Source organism: Lampetra planeri, chromosome 34 (assembly GCF_965212315.1).
Source record: "Lampetra planeri chromosome 34, kcLamPlan1.2.h2, whole genome shotgun sequence".
In the NCBI taxonomy this organism is placed as follows: domain Eukaryota; kingdom Metazoa; phylum Chordata; class Hyperoartia; order Petromyzontiformes; family Petromyzontidae; genus Lampetra; species Lampetra planeri.
Genome location: NC_136140.1, coordinates 2,379,910 through 2,406,596, shown reverse-complemented (window position 1 = coordinate 2,406,596; position 26,687 = coordinate 2,379,910). Strand labels below are relative to the sequence as shown.

At 42.9% G+C, this 26,687-nt stretch overlaps 1 protein-coding gene across 1 annotated transcript in view; it reads right to left on the bottom strand.

Moving 5' to 3' along the window:
- LOC144729950 (metabotropic glutamate receptor 8-like) overlaps window positions 1–26,687 on the bottom strand; it is a 248,734-nt gene that overhangs the window by 183,391 nt on the left and 38,656 nt on the right. The window contains exon 3 of the mRNA XM_078610378.1: window positions 5,794–5,929. Within this exon, the coding sequence (XP_078466504.1) occupies window positions 5,794–5,929 (136 nt within the window). The remainder of the gene's footprint in view (window positions 1–5,793; window positions 5,930–26,687) is intronic.

Below are 26,687 nucleotides of genomic sequence, written 5' to 3'. Positions count from 1 at the left end.
AAAGGAGACATTTCAAAGCGGCCGAGAGTGAAAAGTTAAGTTGAGAAGGAATTGATATATTTCTAACTACAACATAGCAATGTAGTGTTATCATCAATGGTTTTGGACGAACAGTGTTAAATGATTACTGGACATTTAACGTGTTACTTCAATAATTGTGGCCTTGCTATTGCATTATTTTTAACTACATATAGATAATCAACATAGGAATGTATTAGTATCATCAATGGTTTTGGACGAACAGTGTAAATGATTACTGGACATTTAACGTGTTACTTCAATAATTGTGGCCTTGCTAGTGCATTATTTCTAACTACATATAGATAATCAACATAGGAATGTATTATTATCATCAATGGTTTTGGACGAACAGTGTAAATGATTACTGGACATTTAACGTGTTACTTCAATAATTGTGGCCTTGCTATTGCATTATTTCTAACTACATATAGATAATCAACATAGGAATGTATTATTATCATCAATGGTTTTGGACGAACAGTGTAAATGATTACTGGGCATTTAACGTGTTACTTCAATAATTGTGGCCTTGCTATTGCATTATTTCTAACTACATATAGATAATCAACATAGGAATGTATTATTATCATCAATGGTTTTGGACGAACAGTGTAAATGATTACTGGACATTTAACGTGTTACTTCAATAATTGCGGCCTTGCTAGTGCATTATTTCTAACTACATATAGATAATCAACATAGGAATGTATTATTATCATCAATGGTTTTGGACGAACAGTGTAAATGATTACTGGAAATGTAACGTGTTACTTCAATAATTGCGGCCTTGCTATTGCATTTCATTGCATTTTTACAGGTATGTCTACCTCAATGTGTATATGCATTGATTTTTATCTGCTCATATTCAATATTTTAAACTAATAAAAGCAATATATTTTAATCTTTATCACACACAGCTATATGGGAGTGGAGTGGTGGAGCACTATATTACACACCGCACCATTGACCCAACTGCCAGAGTTATTTTCCAGGCCACGGCCAACATCAGCAGCACATTATAATTGAATTGCGTTTGGGCAAGCCCCCCTTCACCAATCTGCACTGACCGGAGGAGTGAAGTATGGTCGAAACATTATCGTGACCAACAGGGCACGGGAAGGCCTACATCAATGGCTGTGAATCTAAATTGTGCACACATACATCGTGTCTGAATATGGCATGCACGTTCATGCAAATAAACATACCATTTGTACAAGGGTTCATACACAAAAGTTAATTAACATTTGACATAAGACAATAAATGCAAGCTGACGAGAAAAGCATAACATAGGCACCTTAACGATATCTGGAAACACGTACCAAAATGCAGACATACACAAAGAAATAGGTACTTCCTTTTATCCCACAGACAGTTGCAGCAAGGGCTGTTAGTAAGCACCTATTACAGCAGGAATGACACGTGAGATAGTGGTGTGGGGAGGATGTTTTCATTCTCGAGTCCCGATGTTTCTACACCATTCCAGGTCCTCATTTGAGGGCGGGTCCACCCAGGCACAGTCCAGGACAGGTTCAGACACCGCTTGTCACCGATATCATCCACCGTCAGGAATCGAACCGAGCTCACGGTGTAACCAACCATCTTGCCACCAATCCACGCACGCACACGAGCACGCCACTGCTATCCGATATCCCATCACCGTGGCATGCCGCCATCAACTGCTGACGTTTCATTGCGCCCAGACATATTGCCTTCATTACCACTTTTGTGCGCACCTTTGTGCCGGTCTCCGAGCCGCCGCGGGCATTGATATATCATTCCATTCCTGCCTGCAGCCGGTTGCCGTTGACCGTCAATACGCCGCGTGATAAGATAAATCAATGAACACGCATTCCCTCACTTTTGCTGCGGTATTTTGCCATTACCAAATTTGAGAAGCGGCACAAATCACGTTCGCCGAAAAGGATATAATGCTATCTATATTCATTTACCGGCGGCACACACAAAGGCACCGAGAGTGGCACAGAACATTTTTTCAATTGTGGCTCTAAGAGACAGGAGATTACCTTATGGATTTGCTCACGGACGCGCTTACGCCGTGTAACAAGAGGTAGTCTAAACCGAGACGTGTTAGCAGCTGCTACCTTAATCTTTGTATACGGCAGTAGAGGTGGTGGGTGGGTGGTGGTGGTGGTGGTGGGGGGAGAAACAAAATGAGAAACTTGCAATTACAAAAGCCATCATAGCAGCATCCGAAGCTAACGTGTTTCAATAACCTTTGTCAAATCCATCCGTGCGATATTGTATTTCCACCAACTGCCCCCTCTCACCCCCGTCCTTGCAAAAAAGTTATCGTGATATAAATTCACAGACCTTGCATGTGCCGTTGAAAAAAGTGCTGCACAGGATTTCCTCTTGCAAAGATTCAAACTACACTTTGATTTATGGTACTGTAGCCACACCAAAAAAAACGAAATAATATTACGAAAATAAGCAGTGATCATGATATAATTTTAGAGGTCACTCGGGTTAACCTCGTCCCATCAAGAGCTAGACGCTTCATATCATCTGTAGACCATATGACTACTGCAACAAGTGAAACACTCAACACGTTTGTGTTTACATTTTATGGGTACAGAAAGGTGAAAAAAACGTGTTAAGCTTCTGCAGCTTGGTGTCACCGATTATCTGACCAAGTGAAGTCAGTGCACCGAAGATTATTAGTTGGGGCACAATCCCTATCACCGTGACTAATGCTTCAGATACAATGTCAGCATGTGCACTGTTAAAACATAATAAGCTAGCTCCCTACCTGCCAACGCGTTTAATCAATTGTGCCAGATCAGAGCGCGTCGGGGAACAAAGTATGAACAAATGTGGACTTGAAATTATTTATTGATGTTTGATGCCACAGCACTGGCAATAGTGATAACACTGCTGATAAACAAGCAGACAACATATCTACTTCATATGTGTCCATTTACGTAAACACATATATATATTACACTTCCCCATCAACCACAAGACCTTCTGGGAGTGCATCATTTAAACCGCATTGCATCCACACAAATCGTTTCCTGTTGTTCAAAGTAGTTTGAAACGATGATTCGCAAAGGCAGTTTTGCTGATAACCGGTGGTGTTTGTGATTTGTGGCAAGGGTCTCGGCTATGGAGAACACTCTATGTTCAGCTCCTCACTGAACACATGCCTCTTTGGCATCGGATACAAGTGCGGTGTCTAGATCACGTGTGAACTTAGTACTCCTTCGCAGCTCTCCGATGTGTTTTCAAGTTGTGCAGTACTCCAAGGACGTGGAGCAAAATGTCAGACATCACGCGGAACCGCAATCCGCGGAACGAGCCGAAAGTTCGCAAAGGGGCCCTGCCACAGCAGCAGGACGACCGCGACTATCCTACACGGCAAGTGTTGACTTAATACACACCGATATTGAATACCAGCCGTAAGAAGTGTAATATTTATCGCTTCACATAATGGCATTCAGCACAAACAAGTGATAAGGTTTGGGAAATGTAGTAATTTAGAAACGTACGTAAACACCACATGAACAAATATATATTTTTTTATTATCAAAATTTAAAATGACTGAACAACTCTGCATATAGATGTAGAACTAATCGGTTTTGAGTGGAGCGAACCTGATTAACATTTAAAACTGCACATGCAGAGAGACTGTGGAGGAGGTGAGAAAATGTTTTTCAGTTGATTTGCCATCCTCTCAACTCAGCAAAAGATGTAAACACACACTAAAAAACTATGCCAATGTCATTAGGAAATTAATAGGCAGCATAATGGATGCACCATGTGCAACATGGTTTAACAAAACGTGGATATTAAACAGCCACTTTACCATACCTGGTAACCCATACGGGTTACCCCGTATTCTTGTACAGGGAAATTAAGTTTCCAGATCCATACGGCGTGCAGCCGTTTCAGTACGGGCCAAAAAAAGTGGTTTATCTTTTTGTGTTTCTCCCTTGTGATGGGACTTTGTAGGATGAACGTTGAGATTTATAAGTGCACGGGGTGACCAATAAGGTCTGCATTGGTCTGTAATAAGATAGGCACTGATAAGGTGTTGACAAGTATACTTTACTCACAAATATGTAGAAAAAAAATTGGGACGCGACAACATTTAAGCACTTTCTCTTCTCGTCGGACAAGGCCATGTGTTGAATGCCTGAGATTGTAACGCTCCGCCCAATTAAAACGCAGAAGCATATCAGTGCAAAGTGACACGAGAAAAATACGATGTGGCACTAAAAGTCACGCGGTCCAATGCAAGTTTAACACACAAAGTGAATTTGCGAGTAAGCCTTTGATGTTAGGTCATCCCCACACCATTCATCTCATCCCATCACACTCTGCACTCTGCCAAAGAGGCCGCCAATCAGAAACACATTTTCGGTCAATCCAACCCAGGACGGTGGGGGGGGGCTCTCTGAGTCGAGCAGTCAACGAGACGTTCATTGTGAGCCAATTATGGCACCAATTAGAAGCTAATAAAAATTCGGCCTCAAGAATGAAACGGATGTGGGCATTGGTGGCCCCGTGACCCGTCTTGCCGGCATGCAGACATACACAAAGAGGGTCAAGAATGTGCAATGGGATTGTATATCCCAGTGCGAACTCAAGTGGTCGATCTACCGCAGCGTTTGGTGAAAATAAGTGCACATTTAAAGGGACCTTTCCCTGTTGTTGCCTTTGAGATACGTTTGTTTTGACTCATCAGCCTGCAGTATGCACCTCCTTACACCACTGTGTCAGCATTTGTATCTTGTTTCCGTGTGTCTGACACTCATCGGATACCCACAATTAGCACGGTTTAAGATAATATGCTTATATCTACATACAAACATACTTTCCTAGAATACAAATATCCCCTGCAACTACGTATAGGCTGTATGAGACCAACTACATACATATAGACAAACATGCACGTGAATACAAAGATCCCCGATGTTGCCTTTTCGATTGTTGGGGCAAGTTATCTTATTGATAACCTATTAAGGTTAACGAGTAAGTTGTTAGGCCAGCAGCACGGGAGGCCACTTGTCTCCAAAGTGGTGATTTTTACACACCGCGCCAGGTACTCATATGAGGCTGAGTCGACTTAGGGGAGGCCCGGAACCCGTTCAGATGTCGTGACTGGTGTTGGCCGTGAGCAGGGATCGTACTCGAGTCACCGGAATCGTAGCACTAGCCGCTGCACTAACACATATGTACACACTAATTGTTGTCCATGCAAACATACATACATGCACGCATACGTACATAAGACAACATGAGATAATTGACACCATTTTGACAATCCACTGCTGGATGAAGGCATTTCACACACCGTGTCAGTCAAGGGAGATGTTTGATGAAACTTTGTCATATTGGTCAGTTCAAGTTGGCGAAGGTGAGGGACCGCTGAAGGGTTCAGATATTACCCTCTGCTCACCTTACCCATGGCCAGGAATCAAACTCGGTTGGCCGGACTCACAGTGCAGAGTGCTAACTGCTGTGTTATGTGGATGTTATCCCGCTGTTCTGCATGGCTTTCCTTTATCTTTCTGCAGTTTCGCCTCAGAACAACATAACCCGTCTTGGCCAAACATCCACATTTCTCAAATATTACCTGGAAATTACTCAATTGACATTACACATATACAGGAGTAATATCTGCCCCGTGCAGCGAACATTTAGTAGGACCCTCATGAACAAAAAAATGTTTTGTGATTCTCTTAGTGAGGCTTTCGTGGTTAATCGAACGTAGTAATAGTAATAATAATCGTAGAGCCGCACTTACTTAACGTCCTCCTCGTTGGCGAAAATAACGACGGCACGAGCAGCGGATGTTTCCAGCAGACGGCGGATGATCTTGTCAAAGTCCCTCTGCTTGGAGTCTCGTGCTATCTTCATCGACTGGGCGATGCACACTCCACCTGCCAGACCAATTAGGAAGATGCGATGCACAAATCGTAGCACTTACCGGGCTAATTAAACCATTGTGAATGGTAGCCGTTTGATTGGATTTTTCATTCCAGACCAACCTCCCACCTCTGGGACAACCGGCGTACCTATTGCGGCAGTGCTTAAGGAGCCAACCGCTTGAAATTACGGCTCTGTTAATTGGCCACATCAGGTGTCATAACCAACACAGATTAAATAGAAGCTCCCGTTTATTTTCATAGAGCAGTCAATTGTTGTCAATATATAATCCGCGTGTCAATAACCCGAATTTTATTGCATAAGCCTCCCTGTAAAAATTACCATGACGCCTTTACTTGTTGTGGTGTTATAATAATAATATGTTTTTTACCCTTTTAGAGCCCAGTCTCATATGGTGTTCGACCAGATGACGCCAAAAGGCGCCAAAATGCCGTCATCTGGTCGAACACCATATGAGACTGGGCTCTAAAAAAAAAAGCTGTCTCTGGTGTGGACCAATCAATTTCAAGGACAATGCATACATTATCAGAGTGCTGTTTTTTGTTTGCATTTTGACCACAGGTTTTGTGGTTATTGCAAACATGATCCCTTGTAAAACGGTATCAGTTTTGTGCCAGATAAAAGGGTAAAACAACCTATTATTATATTTTGCTACTGGCAAAGGAGGTCTCTTGTTGTGGTGTGTTATACGACTGGAACAACATTCATTCTTACATCAGAACTAGAAAGGTAATGGCAAATCAGATTATACCGGATCAGAACGAATGCTTTGTTATTACAACAAGGCAATGTAGCATCATACAGTGGTTTGAGTTTTTAATACGAGTAATTCCAAGAAATATGCATCTATGCGAATGGTATACAAACATTTCTGAGGCTAGCATGTCAAGAAAGTATTTCAATTAAAAAGAAGCACATTATTTGTTTACACTCTCTTAAACTAATTGTGTCTTTAGCTTTTCAATTCCCTATGAAAAATATATATATACATTTAGTTACAACCCATTCAGGTTACCCTGCACATCATCACGATGCTGAAACGCTGGCAAAGAGGTAAGGTGAGAGATTCTGGAGACAGCTTAACCCATAGCACAAAAAAGAAAAACCCAATAATACACGCTTGAATATCCATGCATCATTATGACGTAAAAATAAACATGACAGGAGGGAAATGATTACAAATTGAGGACAAAAAATTACAGTTTCAGATGAATGTAATTATAATTGATCCACCTACAGTGATGTTTATATTATTTACTCTAAAAAAATAAATGCGCGTTTACGTATTTATGTACATTTTCAAACAAGTTTCCATTAATTAGTGACTCACTTTGCATGAGAAACAGCGGCTGTCTGAGGTCAGGGAGCCTTGCATTCGTCAATGCTGTCAGCAGAGATTATGGCATGTTTCTTATACTTTGAGTGACTTAATAGCCGTCCATTTGCATATAACCCACAGTTCAATACGGTATATGCAGGTGATCCTGTCAGGAACTAAAAAAACAAGGCTTGCCTGATGTTGTGCAATGAATGTTAAAGAGCCTAGTATGCAAGGTAAAATGAGCGTTTACGAGTTTAATCATCATCAGCCATGGTCAACCCACTGCTGGAGGAAGACCTCCCATATGCGCCACCATCTGTCATGATCCTACGGTGCGGTAATCCACCGAGCAAACGTGAATGTCCTCTTGGATACGTTGCATCCCTTGGCTCCAAATTCCACCGTTAATATTGACAATCAGCTGGCAAGGGATTGCTCGAGGCTACTCGCGGGACTCATTTGAGGCCTTTTGGTGTCCGTGCTTGCGCATTCGTGTCCTCTACCCCGTGGAACTCTCTACGTCATCGCGTCAGAGAGCGAGAGCGTGAAGATGTTTCAATCTGCACGCAAAGACGAAACCGTCTGACCGTGGGTTTTACCTGAGTTGTAATTTGTGCTGCACAGCTGATATGTCTTCAACGTATCATATGTATTTATGTTGCCTTCATTTTTGGTGCAAAAGCACTTTGATACACGCAACTATCAGAATTGAATATTGATTGATTGATCATGCCTTCTAACAATGTATCCTCCACAAGCTCACTATTTTGTATTAACACTTGAAATGGCGGTCACTAACATGCACATGTCCTCTTATCCACGTATGCATTTCTCCTTGTCTCCCAATGTAAATCCTAGATTGATAGCCCAAATTAAATGCAGTTTTTAAATGTTTCTAAAACAGCTCACAATATAATCCTGTTTTTGAGGCAAAATAAGCCCCCTGCTCTGAGGTTTATAAAATAAGTACCACCTAGTGAGACGTCACCAATGAAAATGATTACCCCTGTCATGGCATTGTGAAGTTTCCTTCACTGGCTCAGGGCTGTAATCAAATAGTGAGCACAATCTTCACGATGTTTAACAGAAAAACCACGTTGGCTTTTTTTTCTTTGTAAAAAAAACAATCTTTAACAATTGCCAGATACTCTTAGAAATCAGCAAAGGGGAATTTTCAGACCAAAAGAAAGCATGGGAAGTTATTAGGATTACCTTATTATTGTTTTAACTTTTTTCCCCCGAACCTCCAATTCGCACGGTTGGCTAGGAATGGTGCAAAAGAAGTTCAACATATTTGTTGAGTCATTTTTGAAATGTGGCCATGATGCCATTGTGTACAACCTAATCAAGATGCATTCAAAAGTAACGGTGTCACCCTGCATTTGCTAGTGGAGTGGCCTCCACAAGATGGCACTCTAGTGGGTATTTGGCCTACTCTTCCCAGAGATCTTGTATGCATGTTGAACTTCTTTCGCACCGTACGTAGCCAACCGTGCTGAAAGAGTACCCACACTTTGCCCAACCTCACACGACCTGCCGATCATCCGTGGCTGTATCCGTTTATACCGCTGGATGGACAAATGTGGAGATCAAGAAACGTGCACATGTGTTGCAACTGTCGTGCCAAGAGATCTAACCGGTGACCTCAAGGTTGCCATCGCAGCGTGCAATGCCTGTGAATGGCACGGATCGAAAAGTATGCCCGTAGGCAGAACTAGAGGACTCCCGTTTGACTCTCGCCGGCGATAAGTTCACTCGGGGCAAGTAAGTTCATTTTCTTGGTTCTTTCGGTAAAGTCACGTAGAAGGGAAGTAATAAATAATAAAAATAAAACATAATAAAATGAAATAATTCTCACGACGTTTCGGCTACAACGCAAGCAGCCGTCTTCACCTGAAGACGGCTGCTTGCGTTGAAGACGGCTGCTTGCGTTGTAGCCGAAACGTCGTGAGAATTATTTCATTTTATTATGTTTTATTTTTATTATTTTATTACTTCCCTTCTACGTGACTTTACCGAAATAACCAAGAAGATGAATCCCTGCAGTCACGAAAGCTTTAAATCGAAATTTAAGTTCATTTGTTTTGCAGTTTGTGTTACACGTTCTCCTCCCTACCAGCATCCATTCCATCCTTCACATCTCCACGTCTTATCCTCTCCATATATATACAAAAAAAATCCATGTGGGGCAATGAAGCCCACTTCCCCCCCCCCCCTTCTCTAAATACGAGAACACGAAGTTCTAGCACGTGATCCGTGTATTATAGACACCCACCCTACCCCTCCAACCCTCATGCTCGATCCAATTTGTGCTCTGTCCTGGCCTCGTGTTGAGCTATGCCAAGACAACAACAATAACAACAACAACAGAGGCCTCGCGTTTGAATTCAGATGCTCTCCACTTGGGCAACGATAACGTACGAAACGATGCAAGGGAATGAGTCGCGGCGTGTTACGAGTGAAGGTTTGCTCGGATTTTGGCCTCCTCCTCCTCTCCTCGTTATTCCACCACCGTGCCACGCCAGAGCCACCGCTTTACTGCAACCTTCGTCGCCAGATGGCCAGGAGTGGCCCGGGCAGCAAAGGGAAGCTTTCAAATGCCATTAAGCACTGCTGCAACCTTCTTCACTTACCTAAACCCCACACGACGCACAATTATACCCCCCCCACCCACCCATAGCTGACAATGCATATCCACCCCCGCTCCTTGCTATACAACCATGCGCTGTTTACATCTCTTCGGGCAAATTTCCAGTCAGGTAACGTAAAAAAAAACCCCGCACAACGACTGCTTGGAGCGCAACAACTACATTAGCATTCCTGTGCGCGGCATGGTTCAGCCACGCGCTGATGCATTTAGGAATAAACCCGGGAGATGTGATGCTGGAGACACAGAGAGCCACACCTCGTCGCTAATGGAGAATGTTGCCGTTCGTTCACTCTCCTCTCGTCTTTCTCTGAGCCTCAAAACAAGACAGAGCCCTAACAAATGTTTGGGCAAGCACGGAGGGAGTGGGTGGCCAGCATCACGCCCGGCCGCCTTTGTCTCCCGAGCGGCAATGTGTTTTTTTTACACATCCCACCAGGTGTCTCATTTGATGCTGAGTCGACCTAGGGGAGGCTCTCAGGGGCCGATTCAGATCATCGTCACCGGTGTTGGGCGTGAGCGGAAATCGAACACCTCTGCTCGCCGATGTTCGCGCTCACCGCTGACACCACCGCTCTCCACTATCTCTTTATTTTGTACGATCATTCTCTCTCTCTACCCCACGGACACACACACAGGGGCGCGAGATTGCCTCGTAAGCCTCGCGTTCATTAGGGGCGTTATCAGCCAGGCGTCAGGTGGCGGGGGGCCCCTCCACGTTTGTGCCACTTCCCGTGTGAGATTGCTCAGCGTGGGGTGGTGGGGGGGGGTGGTCGTGCGGGATTGGTGCATATGGAAAGTTGCAATGATTGTCAGTAGGTGGCAGCAGTCCCGTAGACTGTTCAAAGAGCCGCCCGCCGCACAGGTCGATTTGCCGCATTTAAATGCACGGGACTCGTTGGGCATGACTCACGCGTTGCCTTGCGATGATAACAAGGGAAACGTGATTTATAATGTCGCTTGTTCACATGCATAACTCCACAGGGTTGGATAGGGGCGGAGTGCAAGGTGGGGGGGGGGGAGGTTGTGGAGTGCTGCGCGATGAGCGTGGTGACCCGAGTTTGATTCCCAGCCATGGCGAGTGCTATCTCAACTGGTCCTCCACCCCATCCTACACACCCCCCCCCAAAAAAAAAAAACTAATAAAATTCTGACAGTGACTTAAACTGCCGGGACATTTCAGCAATGTAAAAAGACGAATGTACTTTGTTCATTCCACACAAGCACATGAGGACATCAACAGGCCCAATGCGCACATCTCCTTCATAAATGGAGCGTTGAAGGCAAAAGGCACTGTGACCATGCAAACTAAACTATGGCCTGCACATTCTGCGCTCCTTCAACGGAGGAGGAGCGGTAAAACCACACGAACTTTCTCCGTAAGCTCTCTCATCGTGGCCATCAGATCTCGATATTTGGGATTTAACTCCTGAACATATTGCCACAATCGGCAAGAATAGAACGAGAGCACAGACTCGTATCCGTACTACGCTGCAGGCATTGATTTTGTACTTTTGAAAACGTGCTCTTTGGGGAATACCTATAATTTTAGAGTGTTATACCTTCACTACTCTAACTCTGAGCAAGATACACGTGTTCACACATTCATATTATTTTCCTAAAAACATTTTTGTGTCAGTTTCACGAGCATAGTGAACGCGTCATAATCATGGCCTCATTTCTGGTAACCTGGAATACACCTCCGCAACTGCCATACCACATCCAATATACATTTCACTCCAGCTGCGGCTACTAGTCAAGGGGCTACTCCATCCAATCTACCAACACGTCTGAAAATACCCAGTGGAAAATTAAGTGCAAATTATTATTAAGCATTTATTTGTTTCAAGGGAAATATCCAATTGAGCCTTAGACAATGCCACAGCAAGTATAAAGCACGGCGAGAGATGATGCGACCAACACACCCGCCTGCCTGTGATTCTCTCCGTCAAGCTTTTAGTTTTCAAATGCTGCTCCAGGCTGTGATCGATTTCAGCCGGGGGTCTGTCCGGGTCAGCGGCGCTGCAAACATTTCCGCAACCCGGCACACCACGTCCACTTGCGCCCCTTGCTATGGCTGTGGCTGCCTGGCGTGTGCCGCCTACGCCAATGTACCAGTGAGAAATGTAAACCCTGGCTCGAAATGTTGATGTTGGGTCATGTTGGAATTAGCGGAGGCTCTTACGAGGTTCATATACAATTGCTGTACACCTTGTTCGCTCAATAATTGTATCAGTAACTAATCATGCACCCATAAGCACACACACACACACATATATATAGACAACACAATTACTGTAGTAAGAATAAAATCTACATAGAGACCTACATTGAAACTCACAGCATGCATCAATGTTGAATTGAATAAGGCAGCCAAAGAGTTATAAGTCAGGTGTGGTAAATCGATGTCATAATCATTCCGCAGAAAGCTATCAATCACCCAATTAACCACATTGGACACATCTGACAATTGGCTCCACGTTCAATCGGAAACCAAAAGCGAACCCTGCAAACTCACACTATGACACCCGCCGTTATATAATTATACCCACATGTTTAATTTTACCCGCGATACATGCGGCAGATGGGTAATGTTAACAATCAGTGGTGGCTATAGAGTTAATCTCTACCCAGTGCATTTATATAATCTCGAGAGCTAATCTCGGTACAATATCTCCATCGTTAGCCATTTAGGTACCCTCTTTTTCCGTAATGAGAATTTCAACAAAAATGTCTCAGCTGCAATTTGCAAATACAATTTTCAGAGTTCAGAGATGTTTATATGTTTTCCTTGCAATCGCAGTGGGTCTTTATACTGAAACACCGAGTCGAGGTTGGCGAGGCAATGCTGCTCGCTCGTTGTTTTATTCTTTGTCAAGCAGGAGCGTTGTGCAAATGACCAGGTGGCTCAGATGTTAGACCGGTGTGTTTGCCCTCTTGAGATCAAGTCGCAGCAGCCACTTGTGTTGAAACTGTGTTATCAAGTGGACCGAGTTGATTTTCTGAGCGTGGTTACCAATAACAGCACCAAAAAAAAAGAGAACCCGTAACATTATTTTCCTTCACATCATTCACCTTATACTCACTGAGAAAACAATATCTATTTTTTAAAACGTGTTTTACTGCCATGTGATGATATCTATGGTGTGTGCGTCACTCTCTAACACACCAGGTCTGCATTGCTCTGCAAAATGTCCAGATAGATTTTTGTGACACTGACGGCACAACTGGAATACGAATTGAAAGGGGCAAAAAAATTAAAGGCCAGCCAATTGCTAAACAATGCACCAATATATTACGACCATTTACTGCTCATCAAACTCAATGAGCCACATCTCAAGTGTCAGAACATTTCACAGACAGCTTGGTCACCACACTGAACCTGCCTTGCCCACTCACTCAAATCATCTTTGTACCACACTTTTTCATCAGCAAATCAGGCTTGTGAATAACACACACATAAATCAGGAACATTATATCTGTTTGGCAACAAGTATCCACGATGATGTCTTTAGCAGGGTAAAGTATAGCTGTTGCGTGTCCCACTACCCACACTTATTTAATAAAAAAAATCCCCTGGGAAATGCCCTGGTTTACCTATTTTTAACATGCGATACATACAGCCCACCTGCCTTTGAAAACCACTCAATAACGGGCACCTTTTGTCAGGCCTAAGTAATAAAAAAACATATCACTGCGATGCACCGTCTCAATAATTCACAGCATTTGGGATCTAAGGGAGGCAGCTTACAATCCAATATTTCGAGTCAAAATGAGGTCTAGTTATGGTGTGAATATTTTGTCACCGATGAACGTTAGTGCCATGTGCTTGAATACATTTCGAGCATTGCACGTTGTCAAAACTGTGTTCATTTTGGATGTTTTTCAAAGCAAATACCACATTTATGCACAGCCAAATGAATGCATATAGTTTTTTTTCTAAAGATAATCTGTCTGAGTGGTGTTGTTCATAGTGTGTTCAACACAATCAGTCAAAAATCACAGTCAAGAGTCGTCTTAGTCCATTATTCCTCTGGCATTGACGCAAATAACACCACAGTGACTGTTATTTGAGGAGACTGGCGACTGCCATGTAAATGTGGAATTTACATCACTGACCCAGGGCTGCCAATACAGTACCGGGGATAATCTTTGGCTGAATTTTAAATGTTGCCAAAGTGGAGTGTCCTCTGATTCCTCCCTAAAGACCTCCAAGCATTATTATTTTGATCACAGCACAGATAACATCATGCAAACTACAGCTATTTAAGTCAAATTTCCTCCATCGTAAAAGGGGGCATTTTGAAGTGTTAAGTTTGAAGTGTTCATATCCATTGCGAGTGAGGAACCAATGTGGAAATCACACGATTCTATGCTGAGGGCCTGCGAAATATCTTCACAGGGCAATTCATGACAGGGAGTGATTTTCACGGTTTCAAAATGCACGTCTCTGTGAAAAGAATATAGTCATCATATTTTATATTTAAAATAAAATAATCGATATGTTGTATATTCTCAATTTATGAAATATGTAACGTAAAGTAAATGTTAAATTTGAACTTTTTAGCGTTAACTTTGAATTTCAAGCATTCACCACACAGCTAAACAACCAAATTAAAACAGGGTAGTTCTTATTTTAGCTACAACCTTGTAACAGAGGAGAGTGAAAAATGTCCAACATTATTTAATTTGGTTAGGTGGCAGATTGGCATGCATCAAGTATTACTCATGTCAGATACATAATTAATGAATGGCCAATTAATGCTCAGCAGCCATTACAAGAATGAGATTGTATTTAATAAATGCACCCTTCTGATAATGAAGAAAGTGCTCTCAGATACACAACACTGTACCAGCAACAACAAAAAAAATCTGAATTAATATTAACGCGGCATATTGCAATATTTATTTTGTATTACTATTGCAAGACACATTATACAACCTCATGCATCATATGACAATAAATTATACATGCTGAGCAGATTCCCATAAAGATGTGGTTATATGGTTATACATGTCTATATTTCCACATTATCTTCTTGGCTATAATTTATATAATATATTGGCCGTCTTGCCGAATTTGTCTTGGATATTGAGCAAAGAAAGTACGAACATACGAGGACAAAGTAAATCAAACGTGTGCATTCCCACCATTAACGGTTCACATTCTCCCCATGATGCATTGTATGTATGCTAATGAGCAGAGGTGTGGACTCGAGTCATGTGACTTGGACTCGAGTCAGACTCGAGTCATGAATTTGATGACTTGCGACTCGACTTGGACTTGCATAACAATGACTTTGTCCCACCTATGAGATGTGGACTCGAGTCATGTGACTTGGACTCGAGTCAGACTCGAGTCATGAATTTGATGACTTGCGACTCGACTTGGACTTGCATAACAATGACTTTGTCCCACCTATGAGATGTGGACTCGAGTCATGTGACTTGGACTCGAGTCAGACTCGAGTCATGAATTTGATGACTTGCGACTCGACTTGGACTTGCATAACAATGACTTTGTCCCACCTATGAGATGTGGACTCGAGTCATGTGACTTGGACTCGAGTCAGACTCGAGTCATGAATTTGATGACTTGCGACTCGACTTGGACTTGCATAACAATGACTTTGTCCCACCTATGAGATGTGGACTCGAGTCATGTGACTTGGACTCGAGTCAGACTCGAGTCATGAATTTGATGACTTGCGACTCGACTTGGACTTGCATAACAATGACTTTGTCCCACCTATGAGATGTGGACTCGAGTCATGTGACTTGGACTCGAGTCAGACTCGAGTCATGAATTTGATGACTTGCGACTCGACTTGGACTTGCATAACAATGACTTTGTCCCACCTATGAGATGTGGACTCGAGTCATGTGACTTGGACTCGAGTCAGACTCGAGTCATGAATTTGATGACTTGCGACTCGACTTGGACTTGCATAACAATGACTTTGTCCCACCTATGAGATGTGGACTCGAGTCATGTGACTTGGACTCGAGTCAGACTCGAGTCATGAATTTGATGACTTGCGACTCGACTTGGACTTGCATAACAATGACTTTGTCCCACCTATGAGATGTGGACTCGAGTCATGTGACTTGGACTCGAGTCAGACTCGAGTCATGAATTTGATGACTTGCGACTCGACTTGGACTTGCATAACAATGACTTTGTCCCACCTATGAGATGTGGACTCGAGTCATGTGACTTGGACTCGAGTCAGACTCGAGTCATGAATTTGATGACTTGCGACTCGACTTGGACTTGCATAACAATGACTTTGTCCCACCTATGAGATGTGGACTCGAGTCATGTGACTTGGACTCGAGTCAGACTCGAGTCATGAATTTGATGACTTGCGACTCGAGTTGGACTTGCATAACAATGACTTTGTCCCACCTCTGCTAATGAGTACCTGCAGTACCCATGCCTGTAAATAGCATCTGCCTTCGGAATATGTACCTTGCGCAAGCGTATTCATCATGTAAGTGCAGTTTTGTTGATGCTGTAGTAAGAGCACTTAACGTACAATTTGAAGATCATGAGTTAGAATCCTGGTTGCAGGGGAAACTCGAACAATAATCCTTCTGGAGATGATCAAATTAGTACAATTTTGCAGAAAGTAAACAGTGGGAGTTTTATTGATACAACAAAGGCGTCTGTCATCGGCTGAGAAGAGCCCACACTCGTTTGCACGTGAATGTACGCACCAGCAAGTATTCATAATATGTAGGAGAATGTTGTTCTGATAAAAAAAAATGTTCAATGAAAATAACCACAAGTCTAGTGTTTTCATATGAGGTGCTTTGTATTCCATCCATCACAATAGATAATAGAGCCGCGACAAACCAACTCAAATGTTGCTGGGATGCAAACAGAGGCAACTAAACACAATGAACGCACGTGTAGTTGAACACTTAAGGTGAATTTCCGAATCGGAGTCTTTATTTATCCTGGAGATATCCGATGAGCCTATGAAGATCCTTTTCACAGGTGCCCATTAGGCGCAGGTCAATAAGTTGCAATAACAAACAATACAAAATAAAACTACAGGAGTGCAAAGTATAGGAAAGGCAATCACTAAACATAAACAAATAACCTAAAACTAAACTATGCTTATGTTTACAGGTAAAGCCCACTGAGCTATTGGTAATTTTTCAGAAGCAATCTGCCACAAATAATAGCTCAATAAAGTGGCTTATCGTGTGGACATTTATAGCAGCAAAAATAATGTAAATAATCTACCTATGAGACTCCAGGAATCAGCCGGTGCCTATGTAATACATTTTAATGGCAATTATGACCGATTCAGGCCAATAATCTAAACGCATGCTTCTAAACGTGATGTTCCAGTCACACTTTTGGAATCTCGCAGGCGTAGATGTAAAAACCATTTACCAATCGCAGACACATCTCCATTAATAAAGAAGTAACAGATAATAAAATAAGACCTGGGTTTTTTTCCTCTCCTTCCTCCCACCCCCTCTATTTTTGGAGGTGGGGGTTGTGTGGCTGTGTCGTGCATATTCCTTCTGTCAGATCCTTCCACCTCACACGGACAGAAATCTTATTGCTGTCACTTTTTACGGGCTCCTGGCTTCTGCAGCAACCCATCTACTTGAACCCCGTGTGAACCCTGCTCTTCCCGAAACCCCTTTCTCTCCCCCCGTCCTCACCTCAATTTCCCTGCCCTGCAATGGCGGTCGCAATCAAGGACCTTATGACCATGCGGCTACTTTGACCGCGATGCACATAACTACGACTGACATCTCACAAACCTACCCTCCATCATCCCGAGGAGGGAAAACCCGACGCAGCGTGGATGTGCAGAGGTGATAACACCTGCACATCTACAAAGCCTGCGATCACAGGCACTCATAATTGGTAATCATAATAAAATATATACATTTTTCAGTCAATAGTTATGGCCTGCTACGAATCAGAAACGTCGTATTAACAAGTAAAAGATGTAAAAGGAAACATTGTGAGGAGGGAGAAACTGGCGAAGGAATGGCAGCCAAAGTCGGGAATCTGCCCGGGAGAATGACCACAACGGTCATGGAGAGATGAGATCAGCTCCCGCGCAGAAGTGAGATGGTTTGTGGGATTGCGGGGCTGTAAGGGACAATTTGTCATTTATCTGAAAAGCTCTACTGAGTCTCAAGGGATCGCTTGCATGTGTCCCGCATGAAATGTTTGCTCTATTCCTGATTTTTATTTGATTGATTTATATTAATGTCTGAAGCAACTGGAGTTCCCGCGGAAAATACATGCGTTTCAAGGGAGAAGAGCCAATCCTTCCACAAGTATCTCAGAAACCTAGTTGCTGTACTGCCATCTCACTGCCATCTCACTGTCTTGCAGGTGGGCATTTCTCACACTTAATCGCTCCATCTACACATTATCCACCAGCCCTGCCTCCAGGTCATGGCGTTATATGCATGTGCCAGCACGCTTGGCTTGTGATGCATTTGCAATTCCCCGGGCTATGTTCGCACGGCGAAGAAAGAAAGATCCCACATCATTGATTCAAGCCGTGAGCCCCGGAAACGTGTAAATGGTTCCTATGCATGAACGGTCATCGTTTGGGTCATGAGGCATGAACAATGGGATATTCTTCCTACAACCTGGCAAGAAATTTACAACCACCACAACCATCAGCTCCACCACTACCACCGCCACCACCGCCATATTTTATTCCATTAGCCAGGGCAGCAGCTGAGTCAGAACTTAATTAATTACAGGCAGAGTTTGATTTAACGTGGTTTGTCGAACCATTCAGGAGAAGTTAGGAAGTTGGTGAACACAATCTCAGTGATTGAGGAAGGAAGGCAATAATCTGCGGTCACTCACTGATGACAGACACACCATGGACATGACCCTGGTGCACACTGTTGTGTGCAATGCACCAGTACGTGCCGCTAAGTGAAAGGACAAAGAAACCCCTCTTGCCCCAGTAAAACTGGATGCAAATGGCACTGACAATGCACGACAAGAAGCACGCATTTCCACGTGCGATTGACCACATTTGTAGCACTAAGCATGCACTTGGTCTTGACAAATCTTCAGGAATTGATGTACTTGTTCAATTTGTACTTACACGATTTATTTATATTTATTTTTAGTGACTTGCTGAACTTTTCTTTATCTACCTCCGGTATCCTTTATTGTAGTTTGTTTTTGTTGATGTTGATGTAACTTGCTGACCCGCCCCTACTGGACATCTGTGAAAAAGAGCATCATAGCTCATGGGAGTTCTCTGGTATAAAATAAGATTACGATTCTGAATTATGGTATTTATACATGCAAGGGATCGCTGAAAATTACAGCACTGGTTCTGAGGATGGATGACGTCACTAATTAATGAACACTATCATTGATGAGTATAATTTTAGAGGTATTTTTTAAAATAAGTTCCACATATAAAGTATTCTGAAAACGACTGCCTTGACGACACAGACACATCTCTCCAATCAATATTAAGCAGTGCTGCCGGTACATTAATGAGAATGTATTTTCTCTGTTCATTTCAGGCTTATTATGCTGAGTGCGAATTATTATTCAAAATTGCTCACTCCATTGCTGGCCGGAAGGGCCCCCACTCGGGGCTAGCTCTCGAGAGCCCCTCTAAAGGGCAACTTGGCCTACTTTTCCACGTTGGCCAGACGTCTTTGAAGAGGTGAGAGTAACCCACACTTTAACCATTGCACGCGACCTGCCAATCGACTGACTTTGCGGAGTACCCATTCATGCTGCCGGGTGGACAGAGGGGACAGGGAGGTTGGGCCTGGGTTTAAGAAACCCTTTACCATTGTTCATGCTGCCGAGCCGCGAGTGAATTCTGGATTGCAAGTCCGGTCTCCTACCCATAGCACCACATCAGCATCTGAGCAGCAATATATTCACGACGTACCATAACAAAAAAAATATAAAGGCGTTCATGGCACTTTAGGTTTCTCCCGATACATTAATCTACCCGCGCAGATTCATTCCACAACTGTTTAAGTCCTAAAAATCCAATTGAAACTTTCATTGCTCTAAGTGAAAAAAAACAAGAAAGAATGACTTCAAGAACGGATAACTAATGGGTCCATTAGAAAGAAGTTAGGGCTACATCTTATCCGCATCGGGTTAAATTACATCCTTTTTGGACAATATCACAAGATATTCGACACGTGTGTAGCTTCCTCGCACGTGCAACATTTACACACCGTGCACCGTCCAGGTGCATAGGGCCGGCGACGAGCGGTGGCTCCGCACCTCCGAGTTCTCGTTCGAACGGTGTGTCCCCATTCGTGAAATATTCACGCGCAATACGTTTTGCGTCATCTTCCTCTCATCATTCATTATTTGTATACATAAGTGTCACTTATCAAATACTGTATGTAGTTTATCCAAGTATATAAAGCTAGGGGGGGCTTGGGCATGTATGTATGGGATGATGGCCGGTAGCAGCAGTGACAATTATCTGAACCGCTCCTTGGCCTCCCCTAGGTCGACTCAGCCTCCAAATGAGTACCCGGTGCGGTGTGTAAACATCGCAACTAGGGAGACAAAGGCGGCCGGGCATGGTGCTGGCCACCCACCCCCTCGTGTGCCGTGCCGGTCTTCATAGGTGCTCGCTAACAGCACTTGCCCCAGCAGTCTGTTAAAGTGATACAGGGGGATCGTTGTCTTCAATGTTGGCCGGTGGTCGAGACTAACGACAGAGTTGCAGCACATGGGAGGAAACAAAGCCAACGGCTCGGGTGCAGGAGCGAGATTTATTCTATCAACGCAAGATTGTGAGATATCTCCATGGAATGGGTAGACGCTCATCCAAGCGGTGGATAAAATGATGAATACGATGACGATCATCAGCATCATAAATTTAGACTGGTAGAATTCGATGAGCTATGAAGCTCTTTTTTTCCACAGCTGTCCAGTCATCATCCAGTGATCATCCATCATGATGATGATGATACGATAAAAAAACAAGACAGCTTAACGTCTCGGAAAGATTCCCCACTCAATAATGCTACCCTTGCAAGACGGCGCGAGGCGCTAATATTTACTCGCCAAAGCTTTAATTTGTATCGGTGATGTTTGATGAAACGGCATCGTAACTCCGCGTCAAGCTTTGCGCCACAACACGGTACAATTGAGCAGCAATAACGCGGAAGAGAGGATTTATTGTACCTGTTAAAACGGCAAACATTAACATGCAGCAGACTTAATTGACAGCCGAATAAAAACGGATTGCCAAGGAAGAAATACATCAACGTCTATAAGCTGGGAGTGCTGTCTTCCAGTAGGACTCAGAGCAGGTTGATTATGCTTATCGGGATAAATGATGCATTTCATTACAAGCTGTAAAACACTCTGCATAACTGTTGTCCTGTTTTATTTATTTCTGCCACTACTATTACAATTTGAATCAATGGGTATTGAATCGGTTTTTTTTGCAGCTGCCTTTTTCCTGCGAGGAAAATTGTTAAACAGTCGGAGTTAACCAGACTGTCCGCAAAGTTCCCTCCAGTTTGTCATTGTGTTTTTTGTGTTTATCAGTGTGTGTTCTTGTAGGTGTCTAAGTACAGTACCGTTAAAATAATCCTGAATCAAGAGTAATAAATAATGCCCAAAGAGCAGTACACACAGCAGGTGTTGGGTACTTTATTACGCGAGTACTCGTATGAGCTCTCAGAATAACTGTGCATCACGTATAAGCATGCATTCGATCCTCGCTTGCATTAGCTCTGGCTCAGAATAGTTCCATTTCTTAGTTTAGATCGGTTGTCATCGGTCCCCTGCCTTATCCCAATCGTGCCATTGGCGTCATGTCACGAGACGGAGTACCCATCCAGAACTCTCACAGAGCACTGCGACCCTTCGTGTCAGAAAGATAGTGCACGGAAGCAGACATCACTAAACTAGCTGATTAGTTTACTGAGTAGGGGGCAGCTCATTCCCACCGGCTCCGCCGTACAAGAGTAATGTTTGCCGCATGGCACTGACGCTGATGTTGTATTTTCTCACAGTGGGAGCATCGTCTGGTTAAGTGCAGAAGTTAATTGCATGCATTTGATTTTTTGTGCAGTCACTGGTGACCAGACTGAGACCGTCAATTCGATGTTTTTGAGAACCCAGTCGAAACCACGACCTCAGCAGTACCAGCTCAGCGCTCTGACCTTTGAGCCACCCAACCACCTCTGAAAATATCCACTTCATATGAACTGTTGCAATGCCTTACGCGTCTTAAATACTAAATATATAACCACATGTCATCAGCTGGGGTTAGTTGTGCGTGGTTGTGCACGTATGATATCCAGCAACTCAGAGGCTGAGTTTGTGGATCATGCCATGAGAGAAGTATCATATCGAGTGCATCTGAGACACTCCTCTGCAGTATAGCATGTAGGTTCCCACAATGTGGGTATTTTGTCACTCGTATGCATGGAATTCCTCTGCACGCCAACTCATCCTCATTTGCAAAACTAAAATAATAAAACAAATAGCTAAAGAAACATCCCAGAGTAGGACCCTCTTAGCATTCGATGTTTTTTTTGGTAATCAAATTAAGTTCAATTATTAAACGATTTTCAGAAAGCACAAAATCTTGTGATGGTATTACAATTGACACACAGACGCCTGCACATAGGTACGCATTTAAAAAGGGGGTTTAAAGTGCCACAGATGCAAAACAGTTCAACAAACTGTGCTGACAACCGCGCATTTCTAGAGCTGTGGACTTTCACAGTGAGATTTCCAGAGGCTAATCGCCAATAGCTCTCAATTGAATTTGATTACGATAGCACTGCGCATTCATTGTTTTATTCCAAGTCTAGCAGTACATCCCCTGCACAGGACGAACGATTTCCCAACAGAGATGAGAAGAGGACTTTCACAGCAGCGGAATTTTAATAATCATCCCTCACGGGGATCGTGAATTATGGACAAATCTTTTGGCGAAAAACCTTCCTACCCATTTGTGCGCTAATGGAGTTACACATATTCAATTTAAAAGCTGTAAAAGCATCTGCTCTATATTGATGGCATCATAGCTTCCTGTTCAGCGATAAGGGAGTCCTCTATTTTGACTCTGCAAGTGCTGCTATCATTACTATCTGGTAGGACCCCATGGTGCTAGAAAGCAATGAAGGAGGGAGAGAGACAACAGAGTCAAAGATGGAATATTGACCAGCACTTCCTGCTTAGGATGTGGTTAGCAAGCATTTGTGAAGCGACAATGGTACCCAAATCAAACACCGGTCAATACCTTATCGCTATTCACTTTAGAATAAAATAATAAGGACAAACTTCGGTGCTCTTATGGCTGATGCTCCTTGAATCAAAGTATGCGTTGTATGTGTTCAATGAAAACAACTGTCACATATCAGTCTTCACCAAATTATCGACGACCTCAAAAACTTCCGGTGTTTCCAAGGAAACAACAAATGTCTCATAATTGCATGCGCATGCAATTATGAGACATTTATGAAACATCAAATGCAACGCTAAAATCAAATTGGACCGGTTGTTGTAAAGGAGAGGTATTGTCACCGCATGACTTAAGACAGGATTAAGATAACAGAGACTGCATTCACAACGCACCGTCCCCTCTTGGATGCATTACAAATTGCATTTGTAAGTATTTTGAATGTGTGGCGCTTGTGGCTTTGTGGCTTAATGGCTGCAGCAGTCAATAATCAATTAGGGGGATGGGGAGCCAAGTCAATAGCTGTTCAGATAAACCATGGGAATGCTGATTTAGGTGACTCCCACCCTCCCCACACACTTGAAATGTGTTGAGTTTGATGAGCGTGATTGGATTTGTGTGACACATGGCACTGTGGCAAAGAGCATGACAGGGCTTCAGAATAACTGGGCAGTTCAAGGACACACGCAATGCACTATACATGAATATTCTCAATTATTTACAGGTACGCGGCTCCTGATAACTCTATTATGGATGAATTTATGTATTCCAATTATAAAATCCAGCCGAATGTGCACGTGCAGTTGAGTATGGACGGTTCGTGTCAGGAATAACTTTGAATTGCTACGATTCCATCCCAGACGATTCCTGCACGAGGCGCGATTCTTCCTTGCGTGATTTCCAAGCGAACGTTTCCACTCCTTTGAATGGAAAACGCGAACAGGAGGATGGGATTGCAAGTGGTCCTAGTCGTCTGAGTGGTATAGGTCAGGAGGGGATCCCAGTCGTAGCCTTGGTGGTTCTGTCGGTCGACCCCTTACCAACTGGCCTGTGTCGACCAGAATTGGCATTAAAATGTATAACATCGGCACCGGCTGATTCCACGAGGCTGAACAGTAGACATAGGTAGATTATTTAAATAATTTTGGTGCTACAAATGTCCACGTGATAAAGGCCACTTCGTTGAGCTATCATTTGTCGCCAGGTCACTTCTCATAAAGAAGCTAATAGCTCAATGGGCTTATATATATGTTTTCCCCCTTAATTTGGACTCTATAATTTGTTTATGTTGTTTGTTGTTGTAACGTTCTGACCTGCCCCGACTGGACATCTGTGAAAACGAGCTTAATATCTCATCAGATTCCTCCAGTATACATTTTATGATTCTGAAGTGATGTACTTTGTATTGCCTGCATTCCACACTGGGGAGCTCACCCCCCCCCCCCCCCCCCTTATTCAATTCTAATAAGGGAATCGTGATTTGTGAATTTAGGCTAGAAACCATGATCATTTCCTCAGCTTGAATATCTTCAGAGAGATATATATATATTTCGATTTAAAGCTTTCGTGACTGCAGGGATTCATCTTCTTGGTTTTTTCGGTTTATTACTTCCCTTCTACGTGACTTTACCGAAAAAACCAAGAAGATATATATATTGTTACCATCGTTATGATGCATCGACTGCGACTGCGAATACAAGTGATTGGCATGCCTGTCAATTACGTGAAAAATTGCAGGCGGTAAATAGTTGAAGTGAAACTTCACCCTTTGTAAAACTCACTTTATACAAACCGTAAATGTGTTTAAAAGGGACATTACAGATTTCATAGCATCGTTAATTTGAGCAGGTCATGCTGTACCAGTGTTATGGTACAATTAAACATCAATATGAAACTTAGCAATACATCTATAACATAACCACAGAATGTATCTATTATACATTTGGTGGGTGACGCTGTGGACTTATTAATTAGTGCGCTGCACTACGAACCCAATAACCTGAGCTCAATTCCTCGCCGGAGCTAACGTCGTTGCTGAGTGATATTTGAACTGGTTCTGGAGGTGTGCCCCATTCTCACCATGGTGAAGTATGGCCCACAATGTTCAAAATCATCAAATCTAGCTGTGGATTGAAAGGTTACTCTGAATTATTTGAGTACACTTGGCACACCTCAATGCATACATCAAGCAACGATATTATGATTATTATTTGGTTCTTTCGGTTAAGTCACGTCTAAAGATAAAATAAGAAATTAAATTAAATAATAGAATACGACGTTTCGATTGCACAAACGTCGTATTCTATTATTTAATTTAATTTATTATTTTATCTTTAGACGTGACTTAACCGACGTTTCTATTGCACAAACGTCGTATTCTATTATTTAATTTAATTTATTATTTTATCTTTAGACGTGACTTAACCGAAAGAACCAAATAATAATTTGTGCAGTCACGAAAGTTCTAAAATTAACGATATTATGCCCGAAAAATTTAATCAAGTCAAGTTAAAGTGTTTCACCGCTCAAACAAGCAATGGGGTGGCATTAATCACCGTGATCTAGTTTCATGGAAATTTCACATTTCAGTGGTGGGGGGGGGGGGCAAACTATTCCTCGGATTGCCACTGTTTTAAAAACATGTAATATACACACATATGGGAACAGGCAAAACATAAGTGGGAATCGGGCAGTTAGAGCGGAGTCAGCCTTCACTGTTACGATGCGCGTAGGGAATCTAAGAGGAGTTTATAGCATAACGAGTGATGAGAAGGCACTTTTGGGATTAGCCTGAGTGCCGGTGAGATTAAATGAAAACCAGGCTGAGGCTGGCTTTAAAAAAGCTCCAGCCATTGGACCATTGACTTCCGGTGATGATGAGAGCTGGTCCTTTACTCATTTGGGCTTTGACATGTGACTTTAGGAAACATGAAGCTCCAGATCAGGTCTGTGTGTTCTAAAAGCAAGTGCTTTAATAAGAATGCAGCAACAACGTACAGTACTTCAATTTAAGCAGAATATGGTGTGGGGGTGTGGATAATAAGACCAGAGATTGGTTCAAAGTATTACTTAATCACGAATCACTGCGCAGTGGAAATCTGATGGGACCTGATAATGTCAGATTCAATCATGATCCATATTCAATTATGAGCTCATCAGTTCCAATCCCTCGACAGCAAATTCCCTTCTATTCAGTTGCTCTGTAGCAAAGGATGAGACAACCCCTGTTGAAGAACTGAGGTTGCAGGTTGGCCACGTCACTGCAACTACAGTTGCAACAACTACAGTTGCAGTGACGTGGCCGAGTGCTCGCGGATTTGGCACTTGTTGTCGGGGTTCGCGGTTTGAGCCCAGAGGCTGCCCTGGTTAATAATGCGGGTGTGCTTAATGCACACTCATTAAGCAATCATAAACAAGATAACGTACACCATTGGAACCTCATTTGTCAGTAAAAAATATGATACAAATTTTTTTACCCTTCTGGGCTCTAAGGAAAGCTGTCTCGGGTGTAGACCAATCAACTTCAAGGACAGTGCATACATTATCAGAGTTATGTTTTTTGTTTGCATTATGACTGC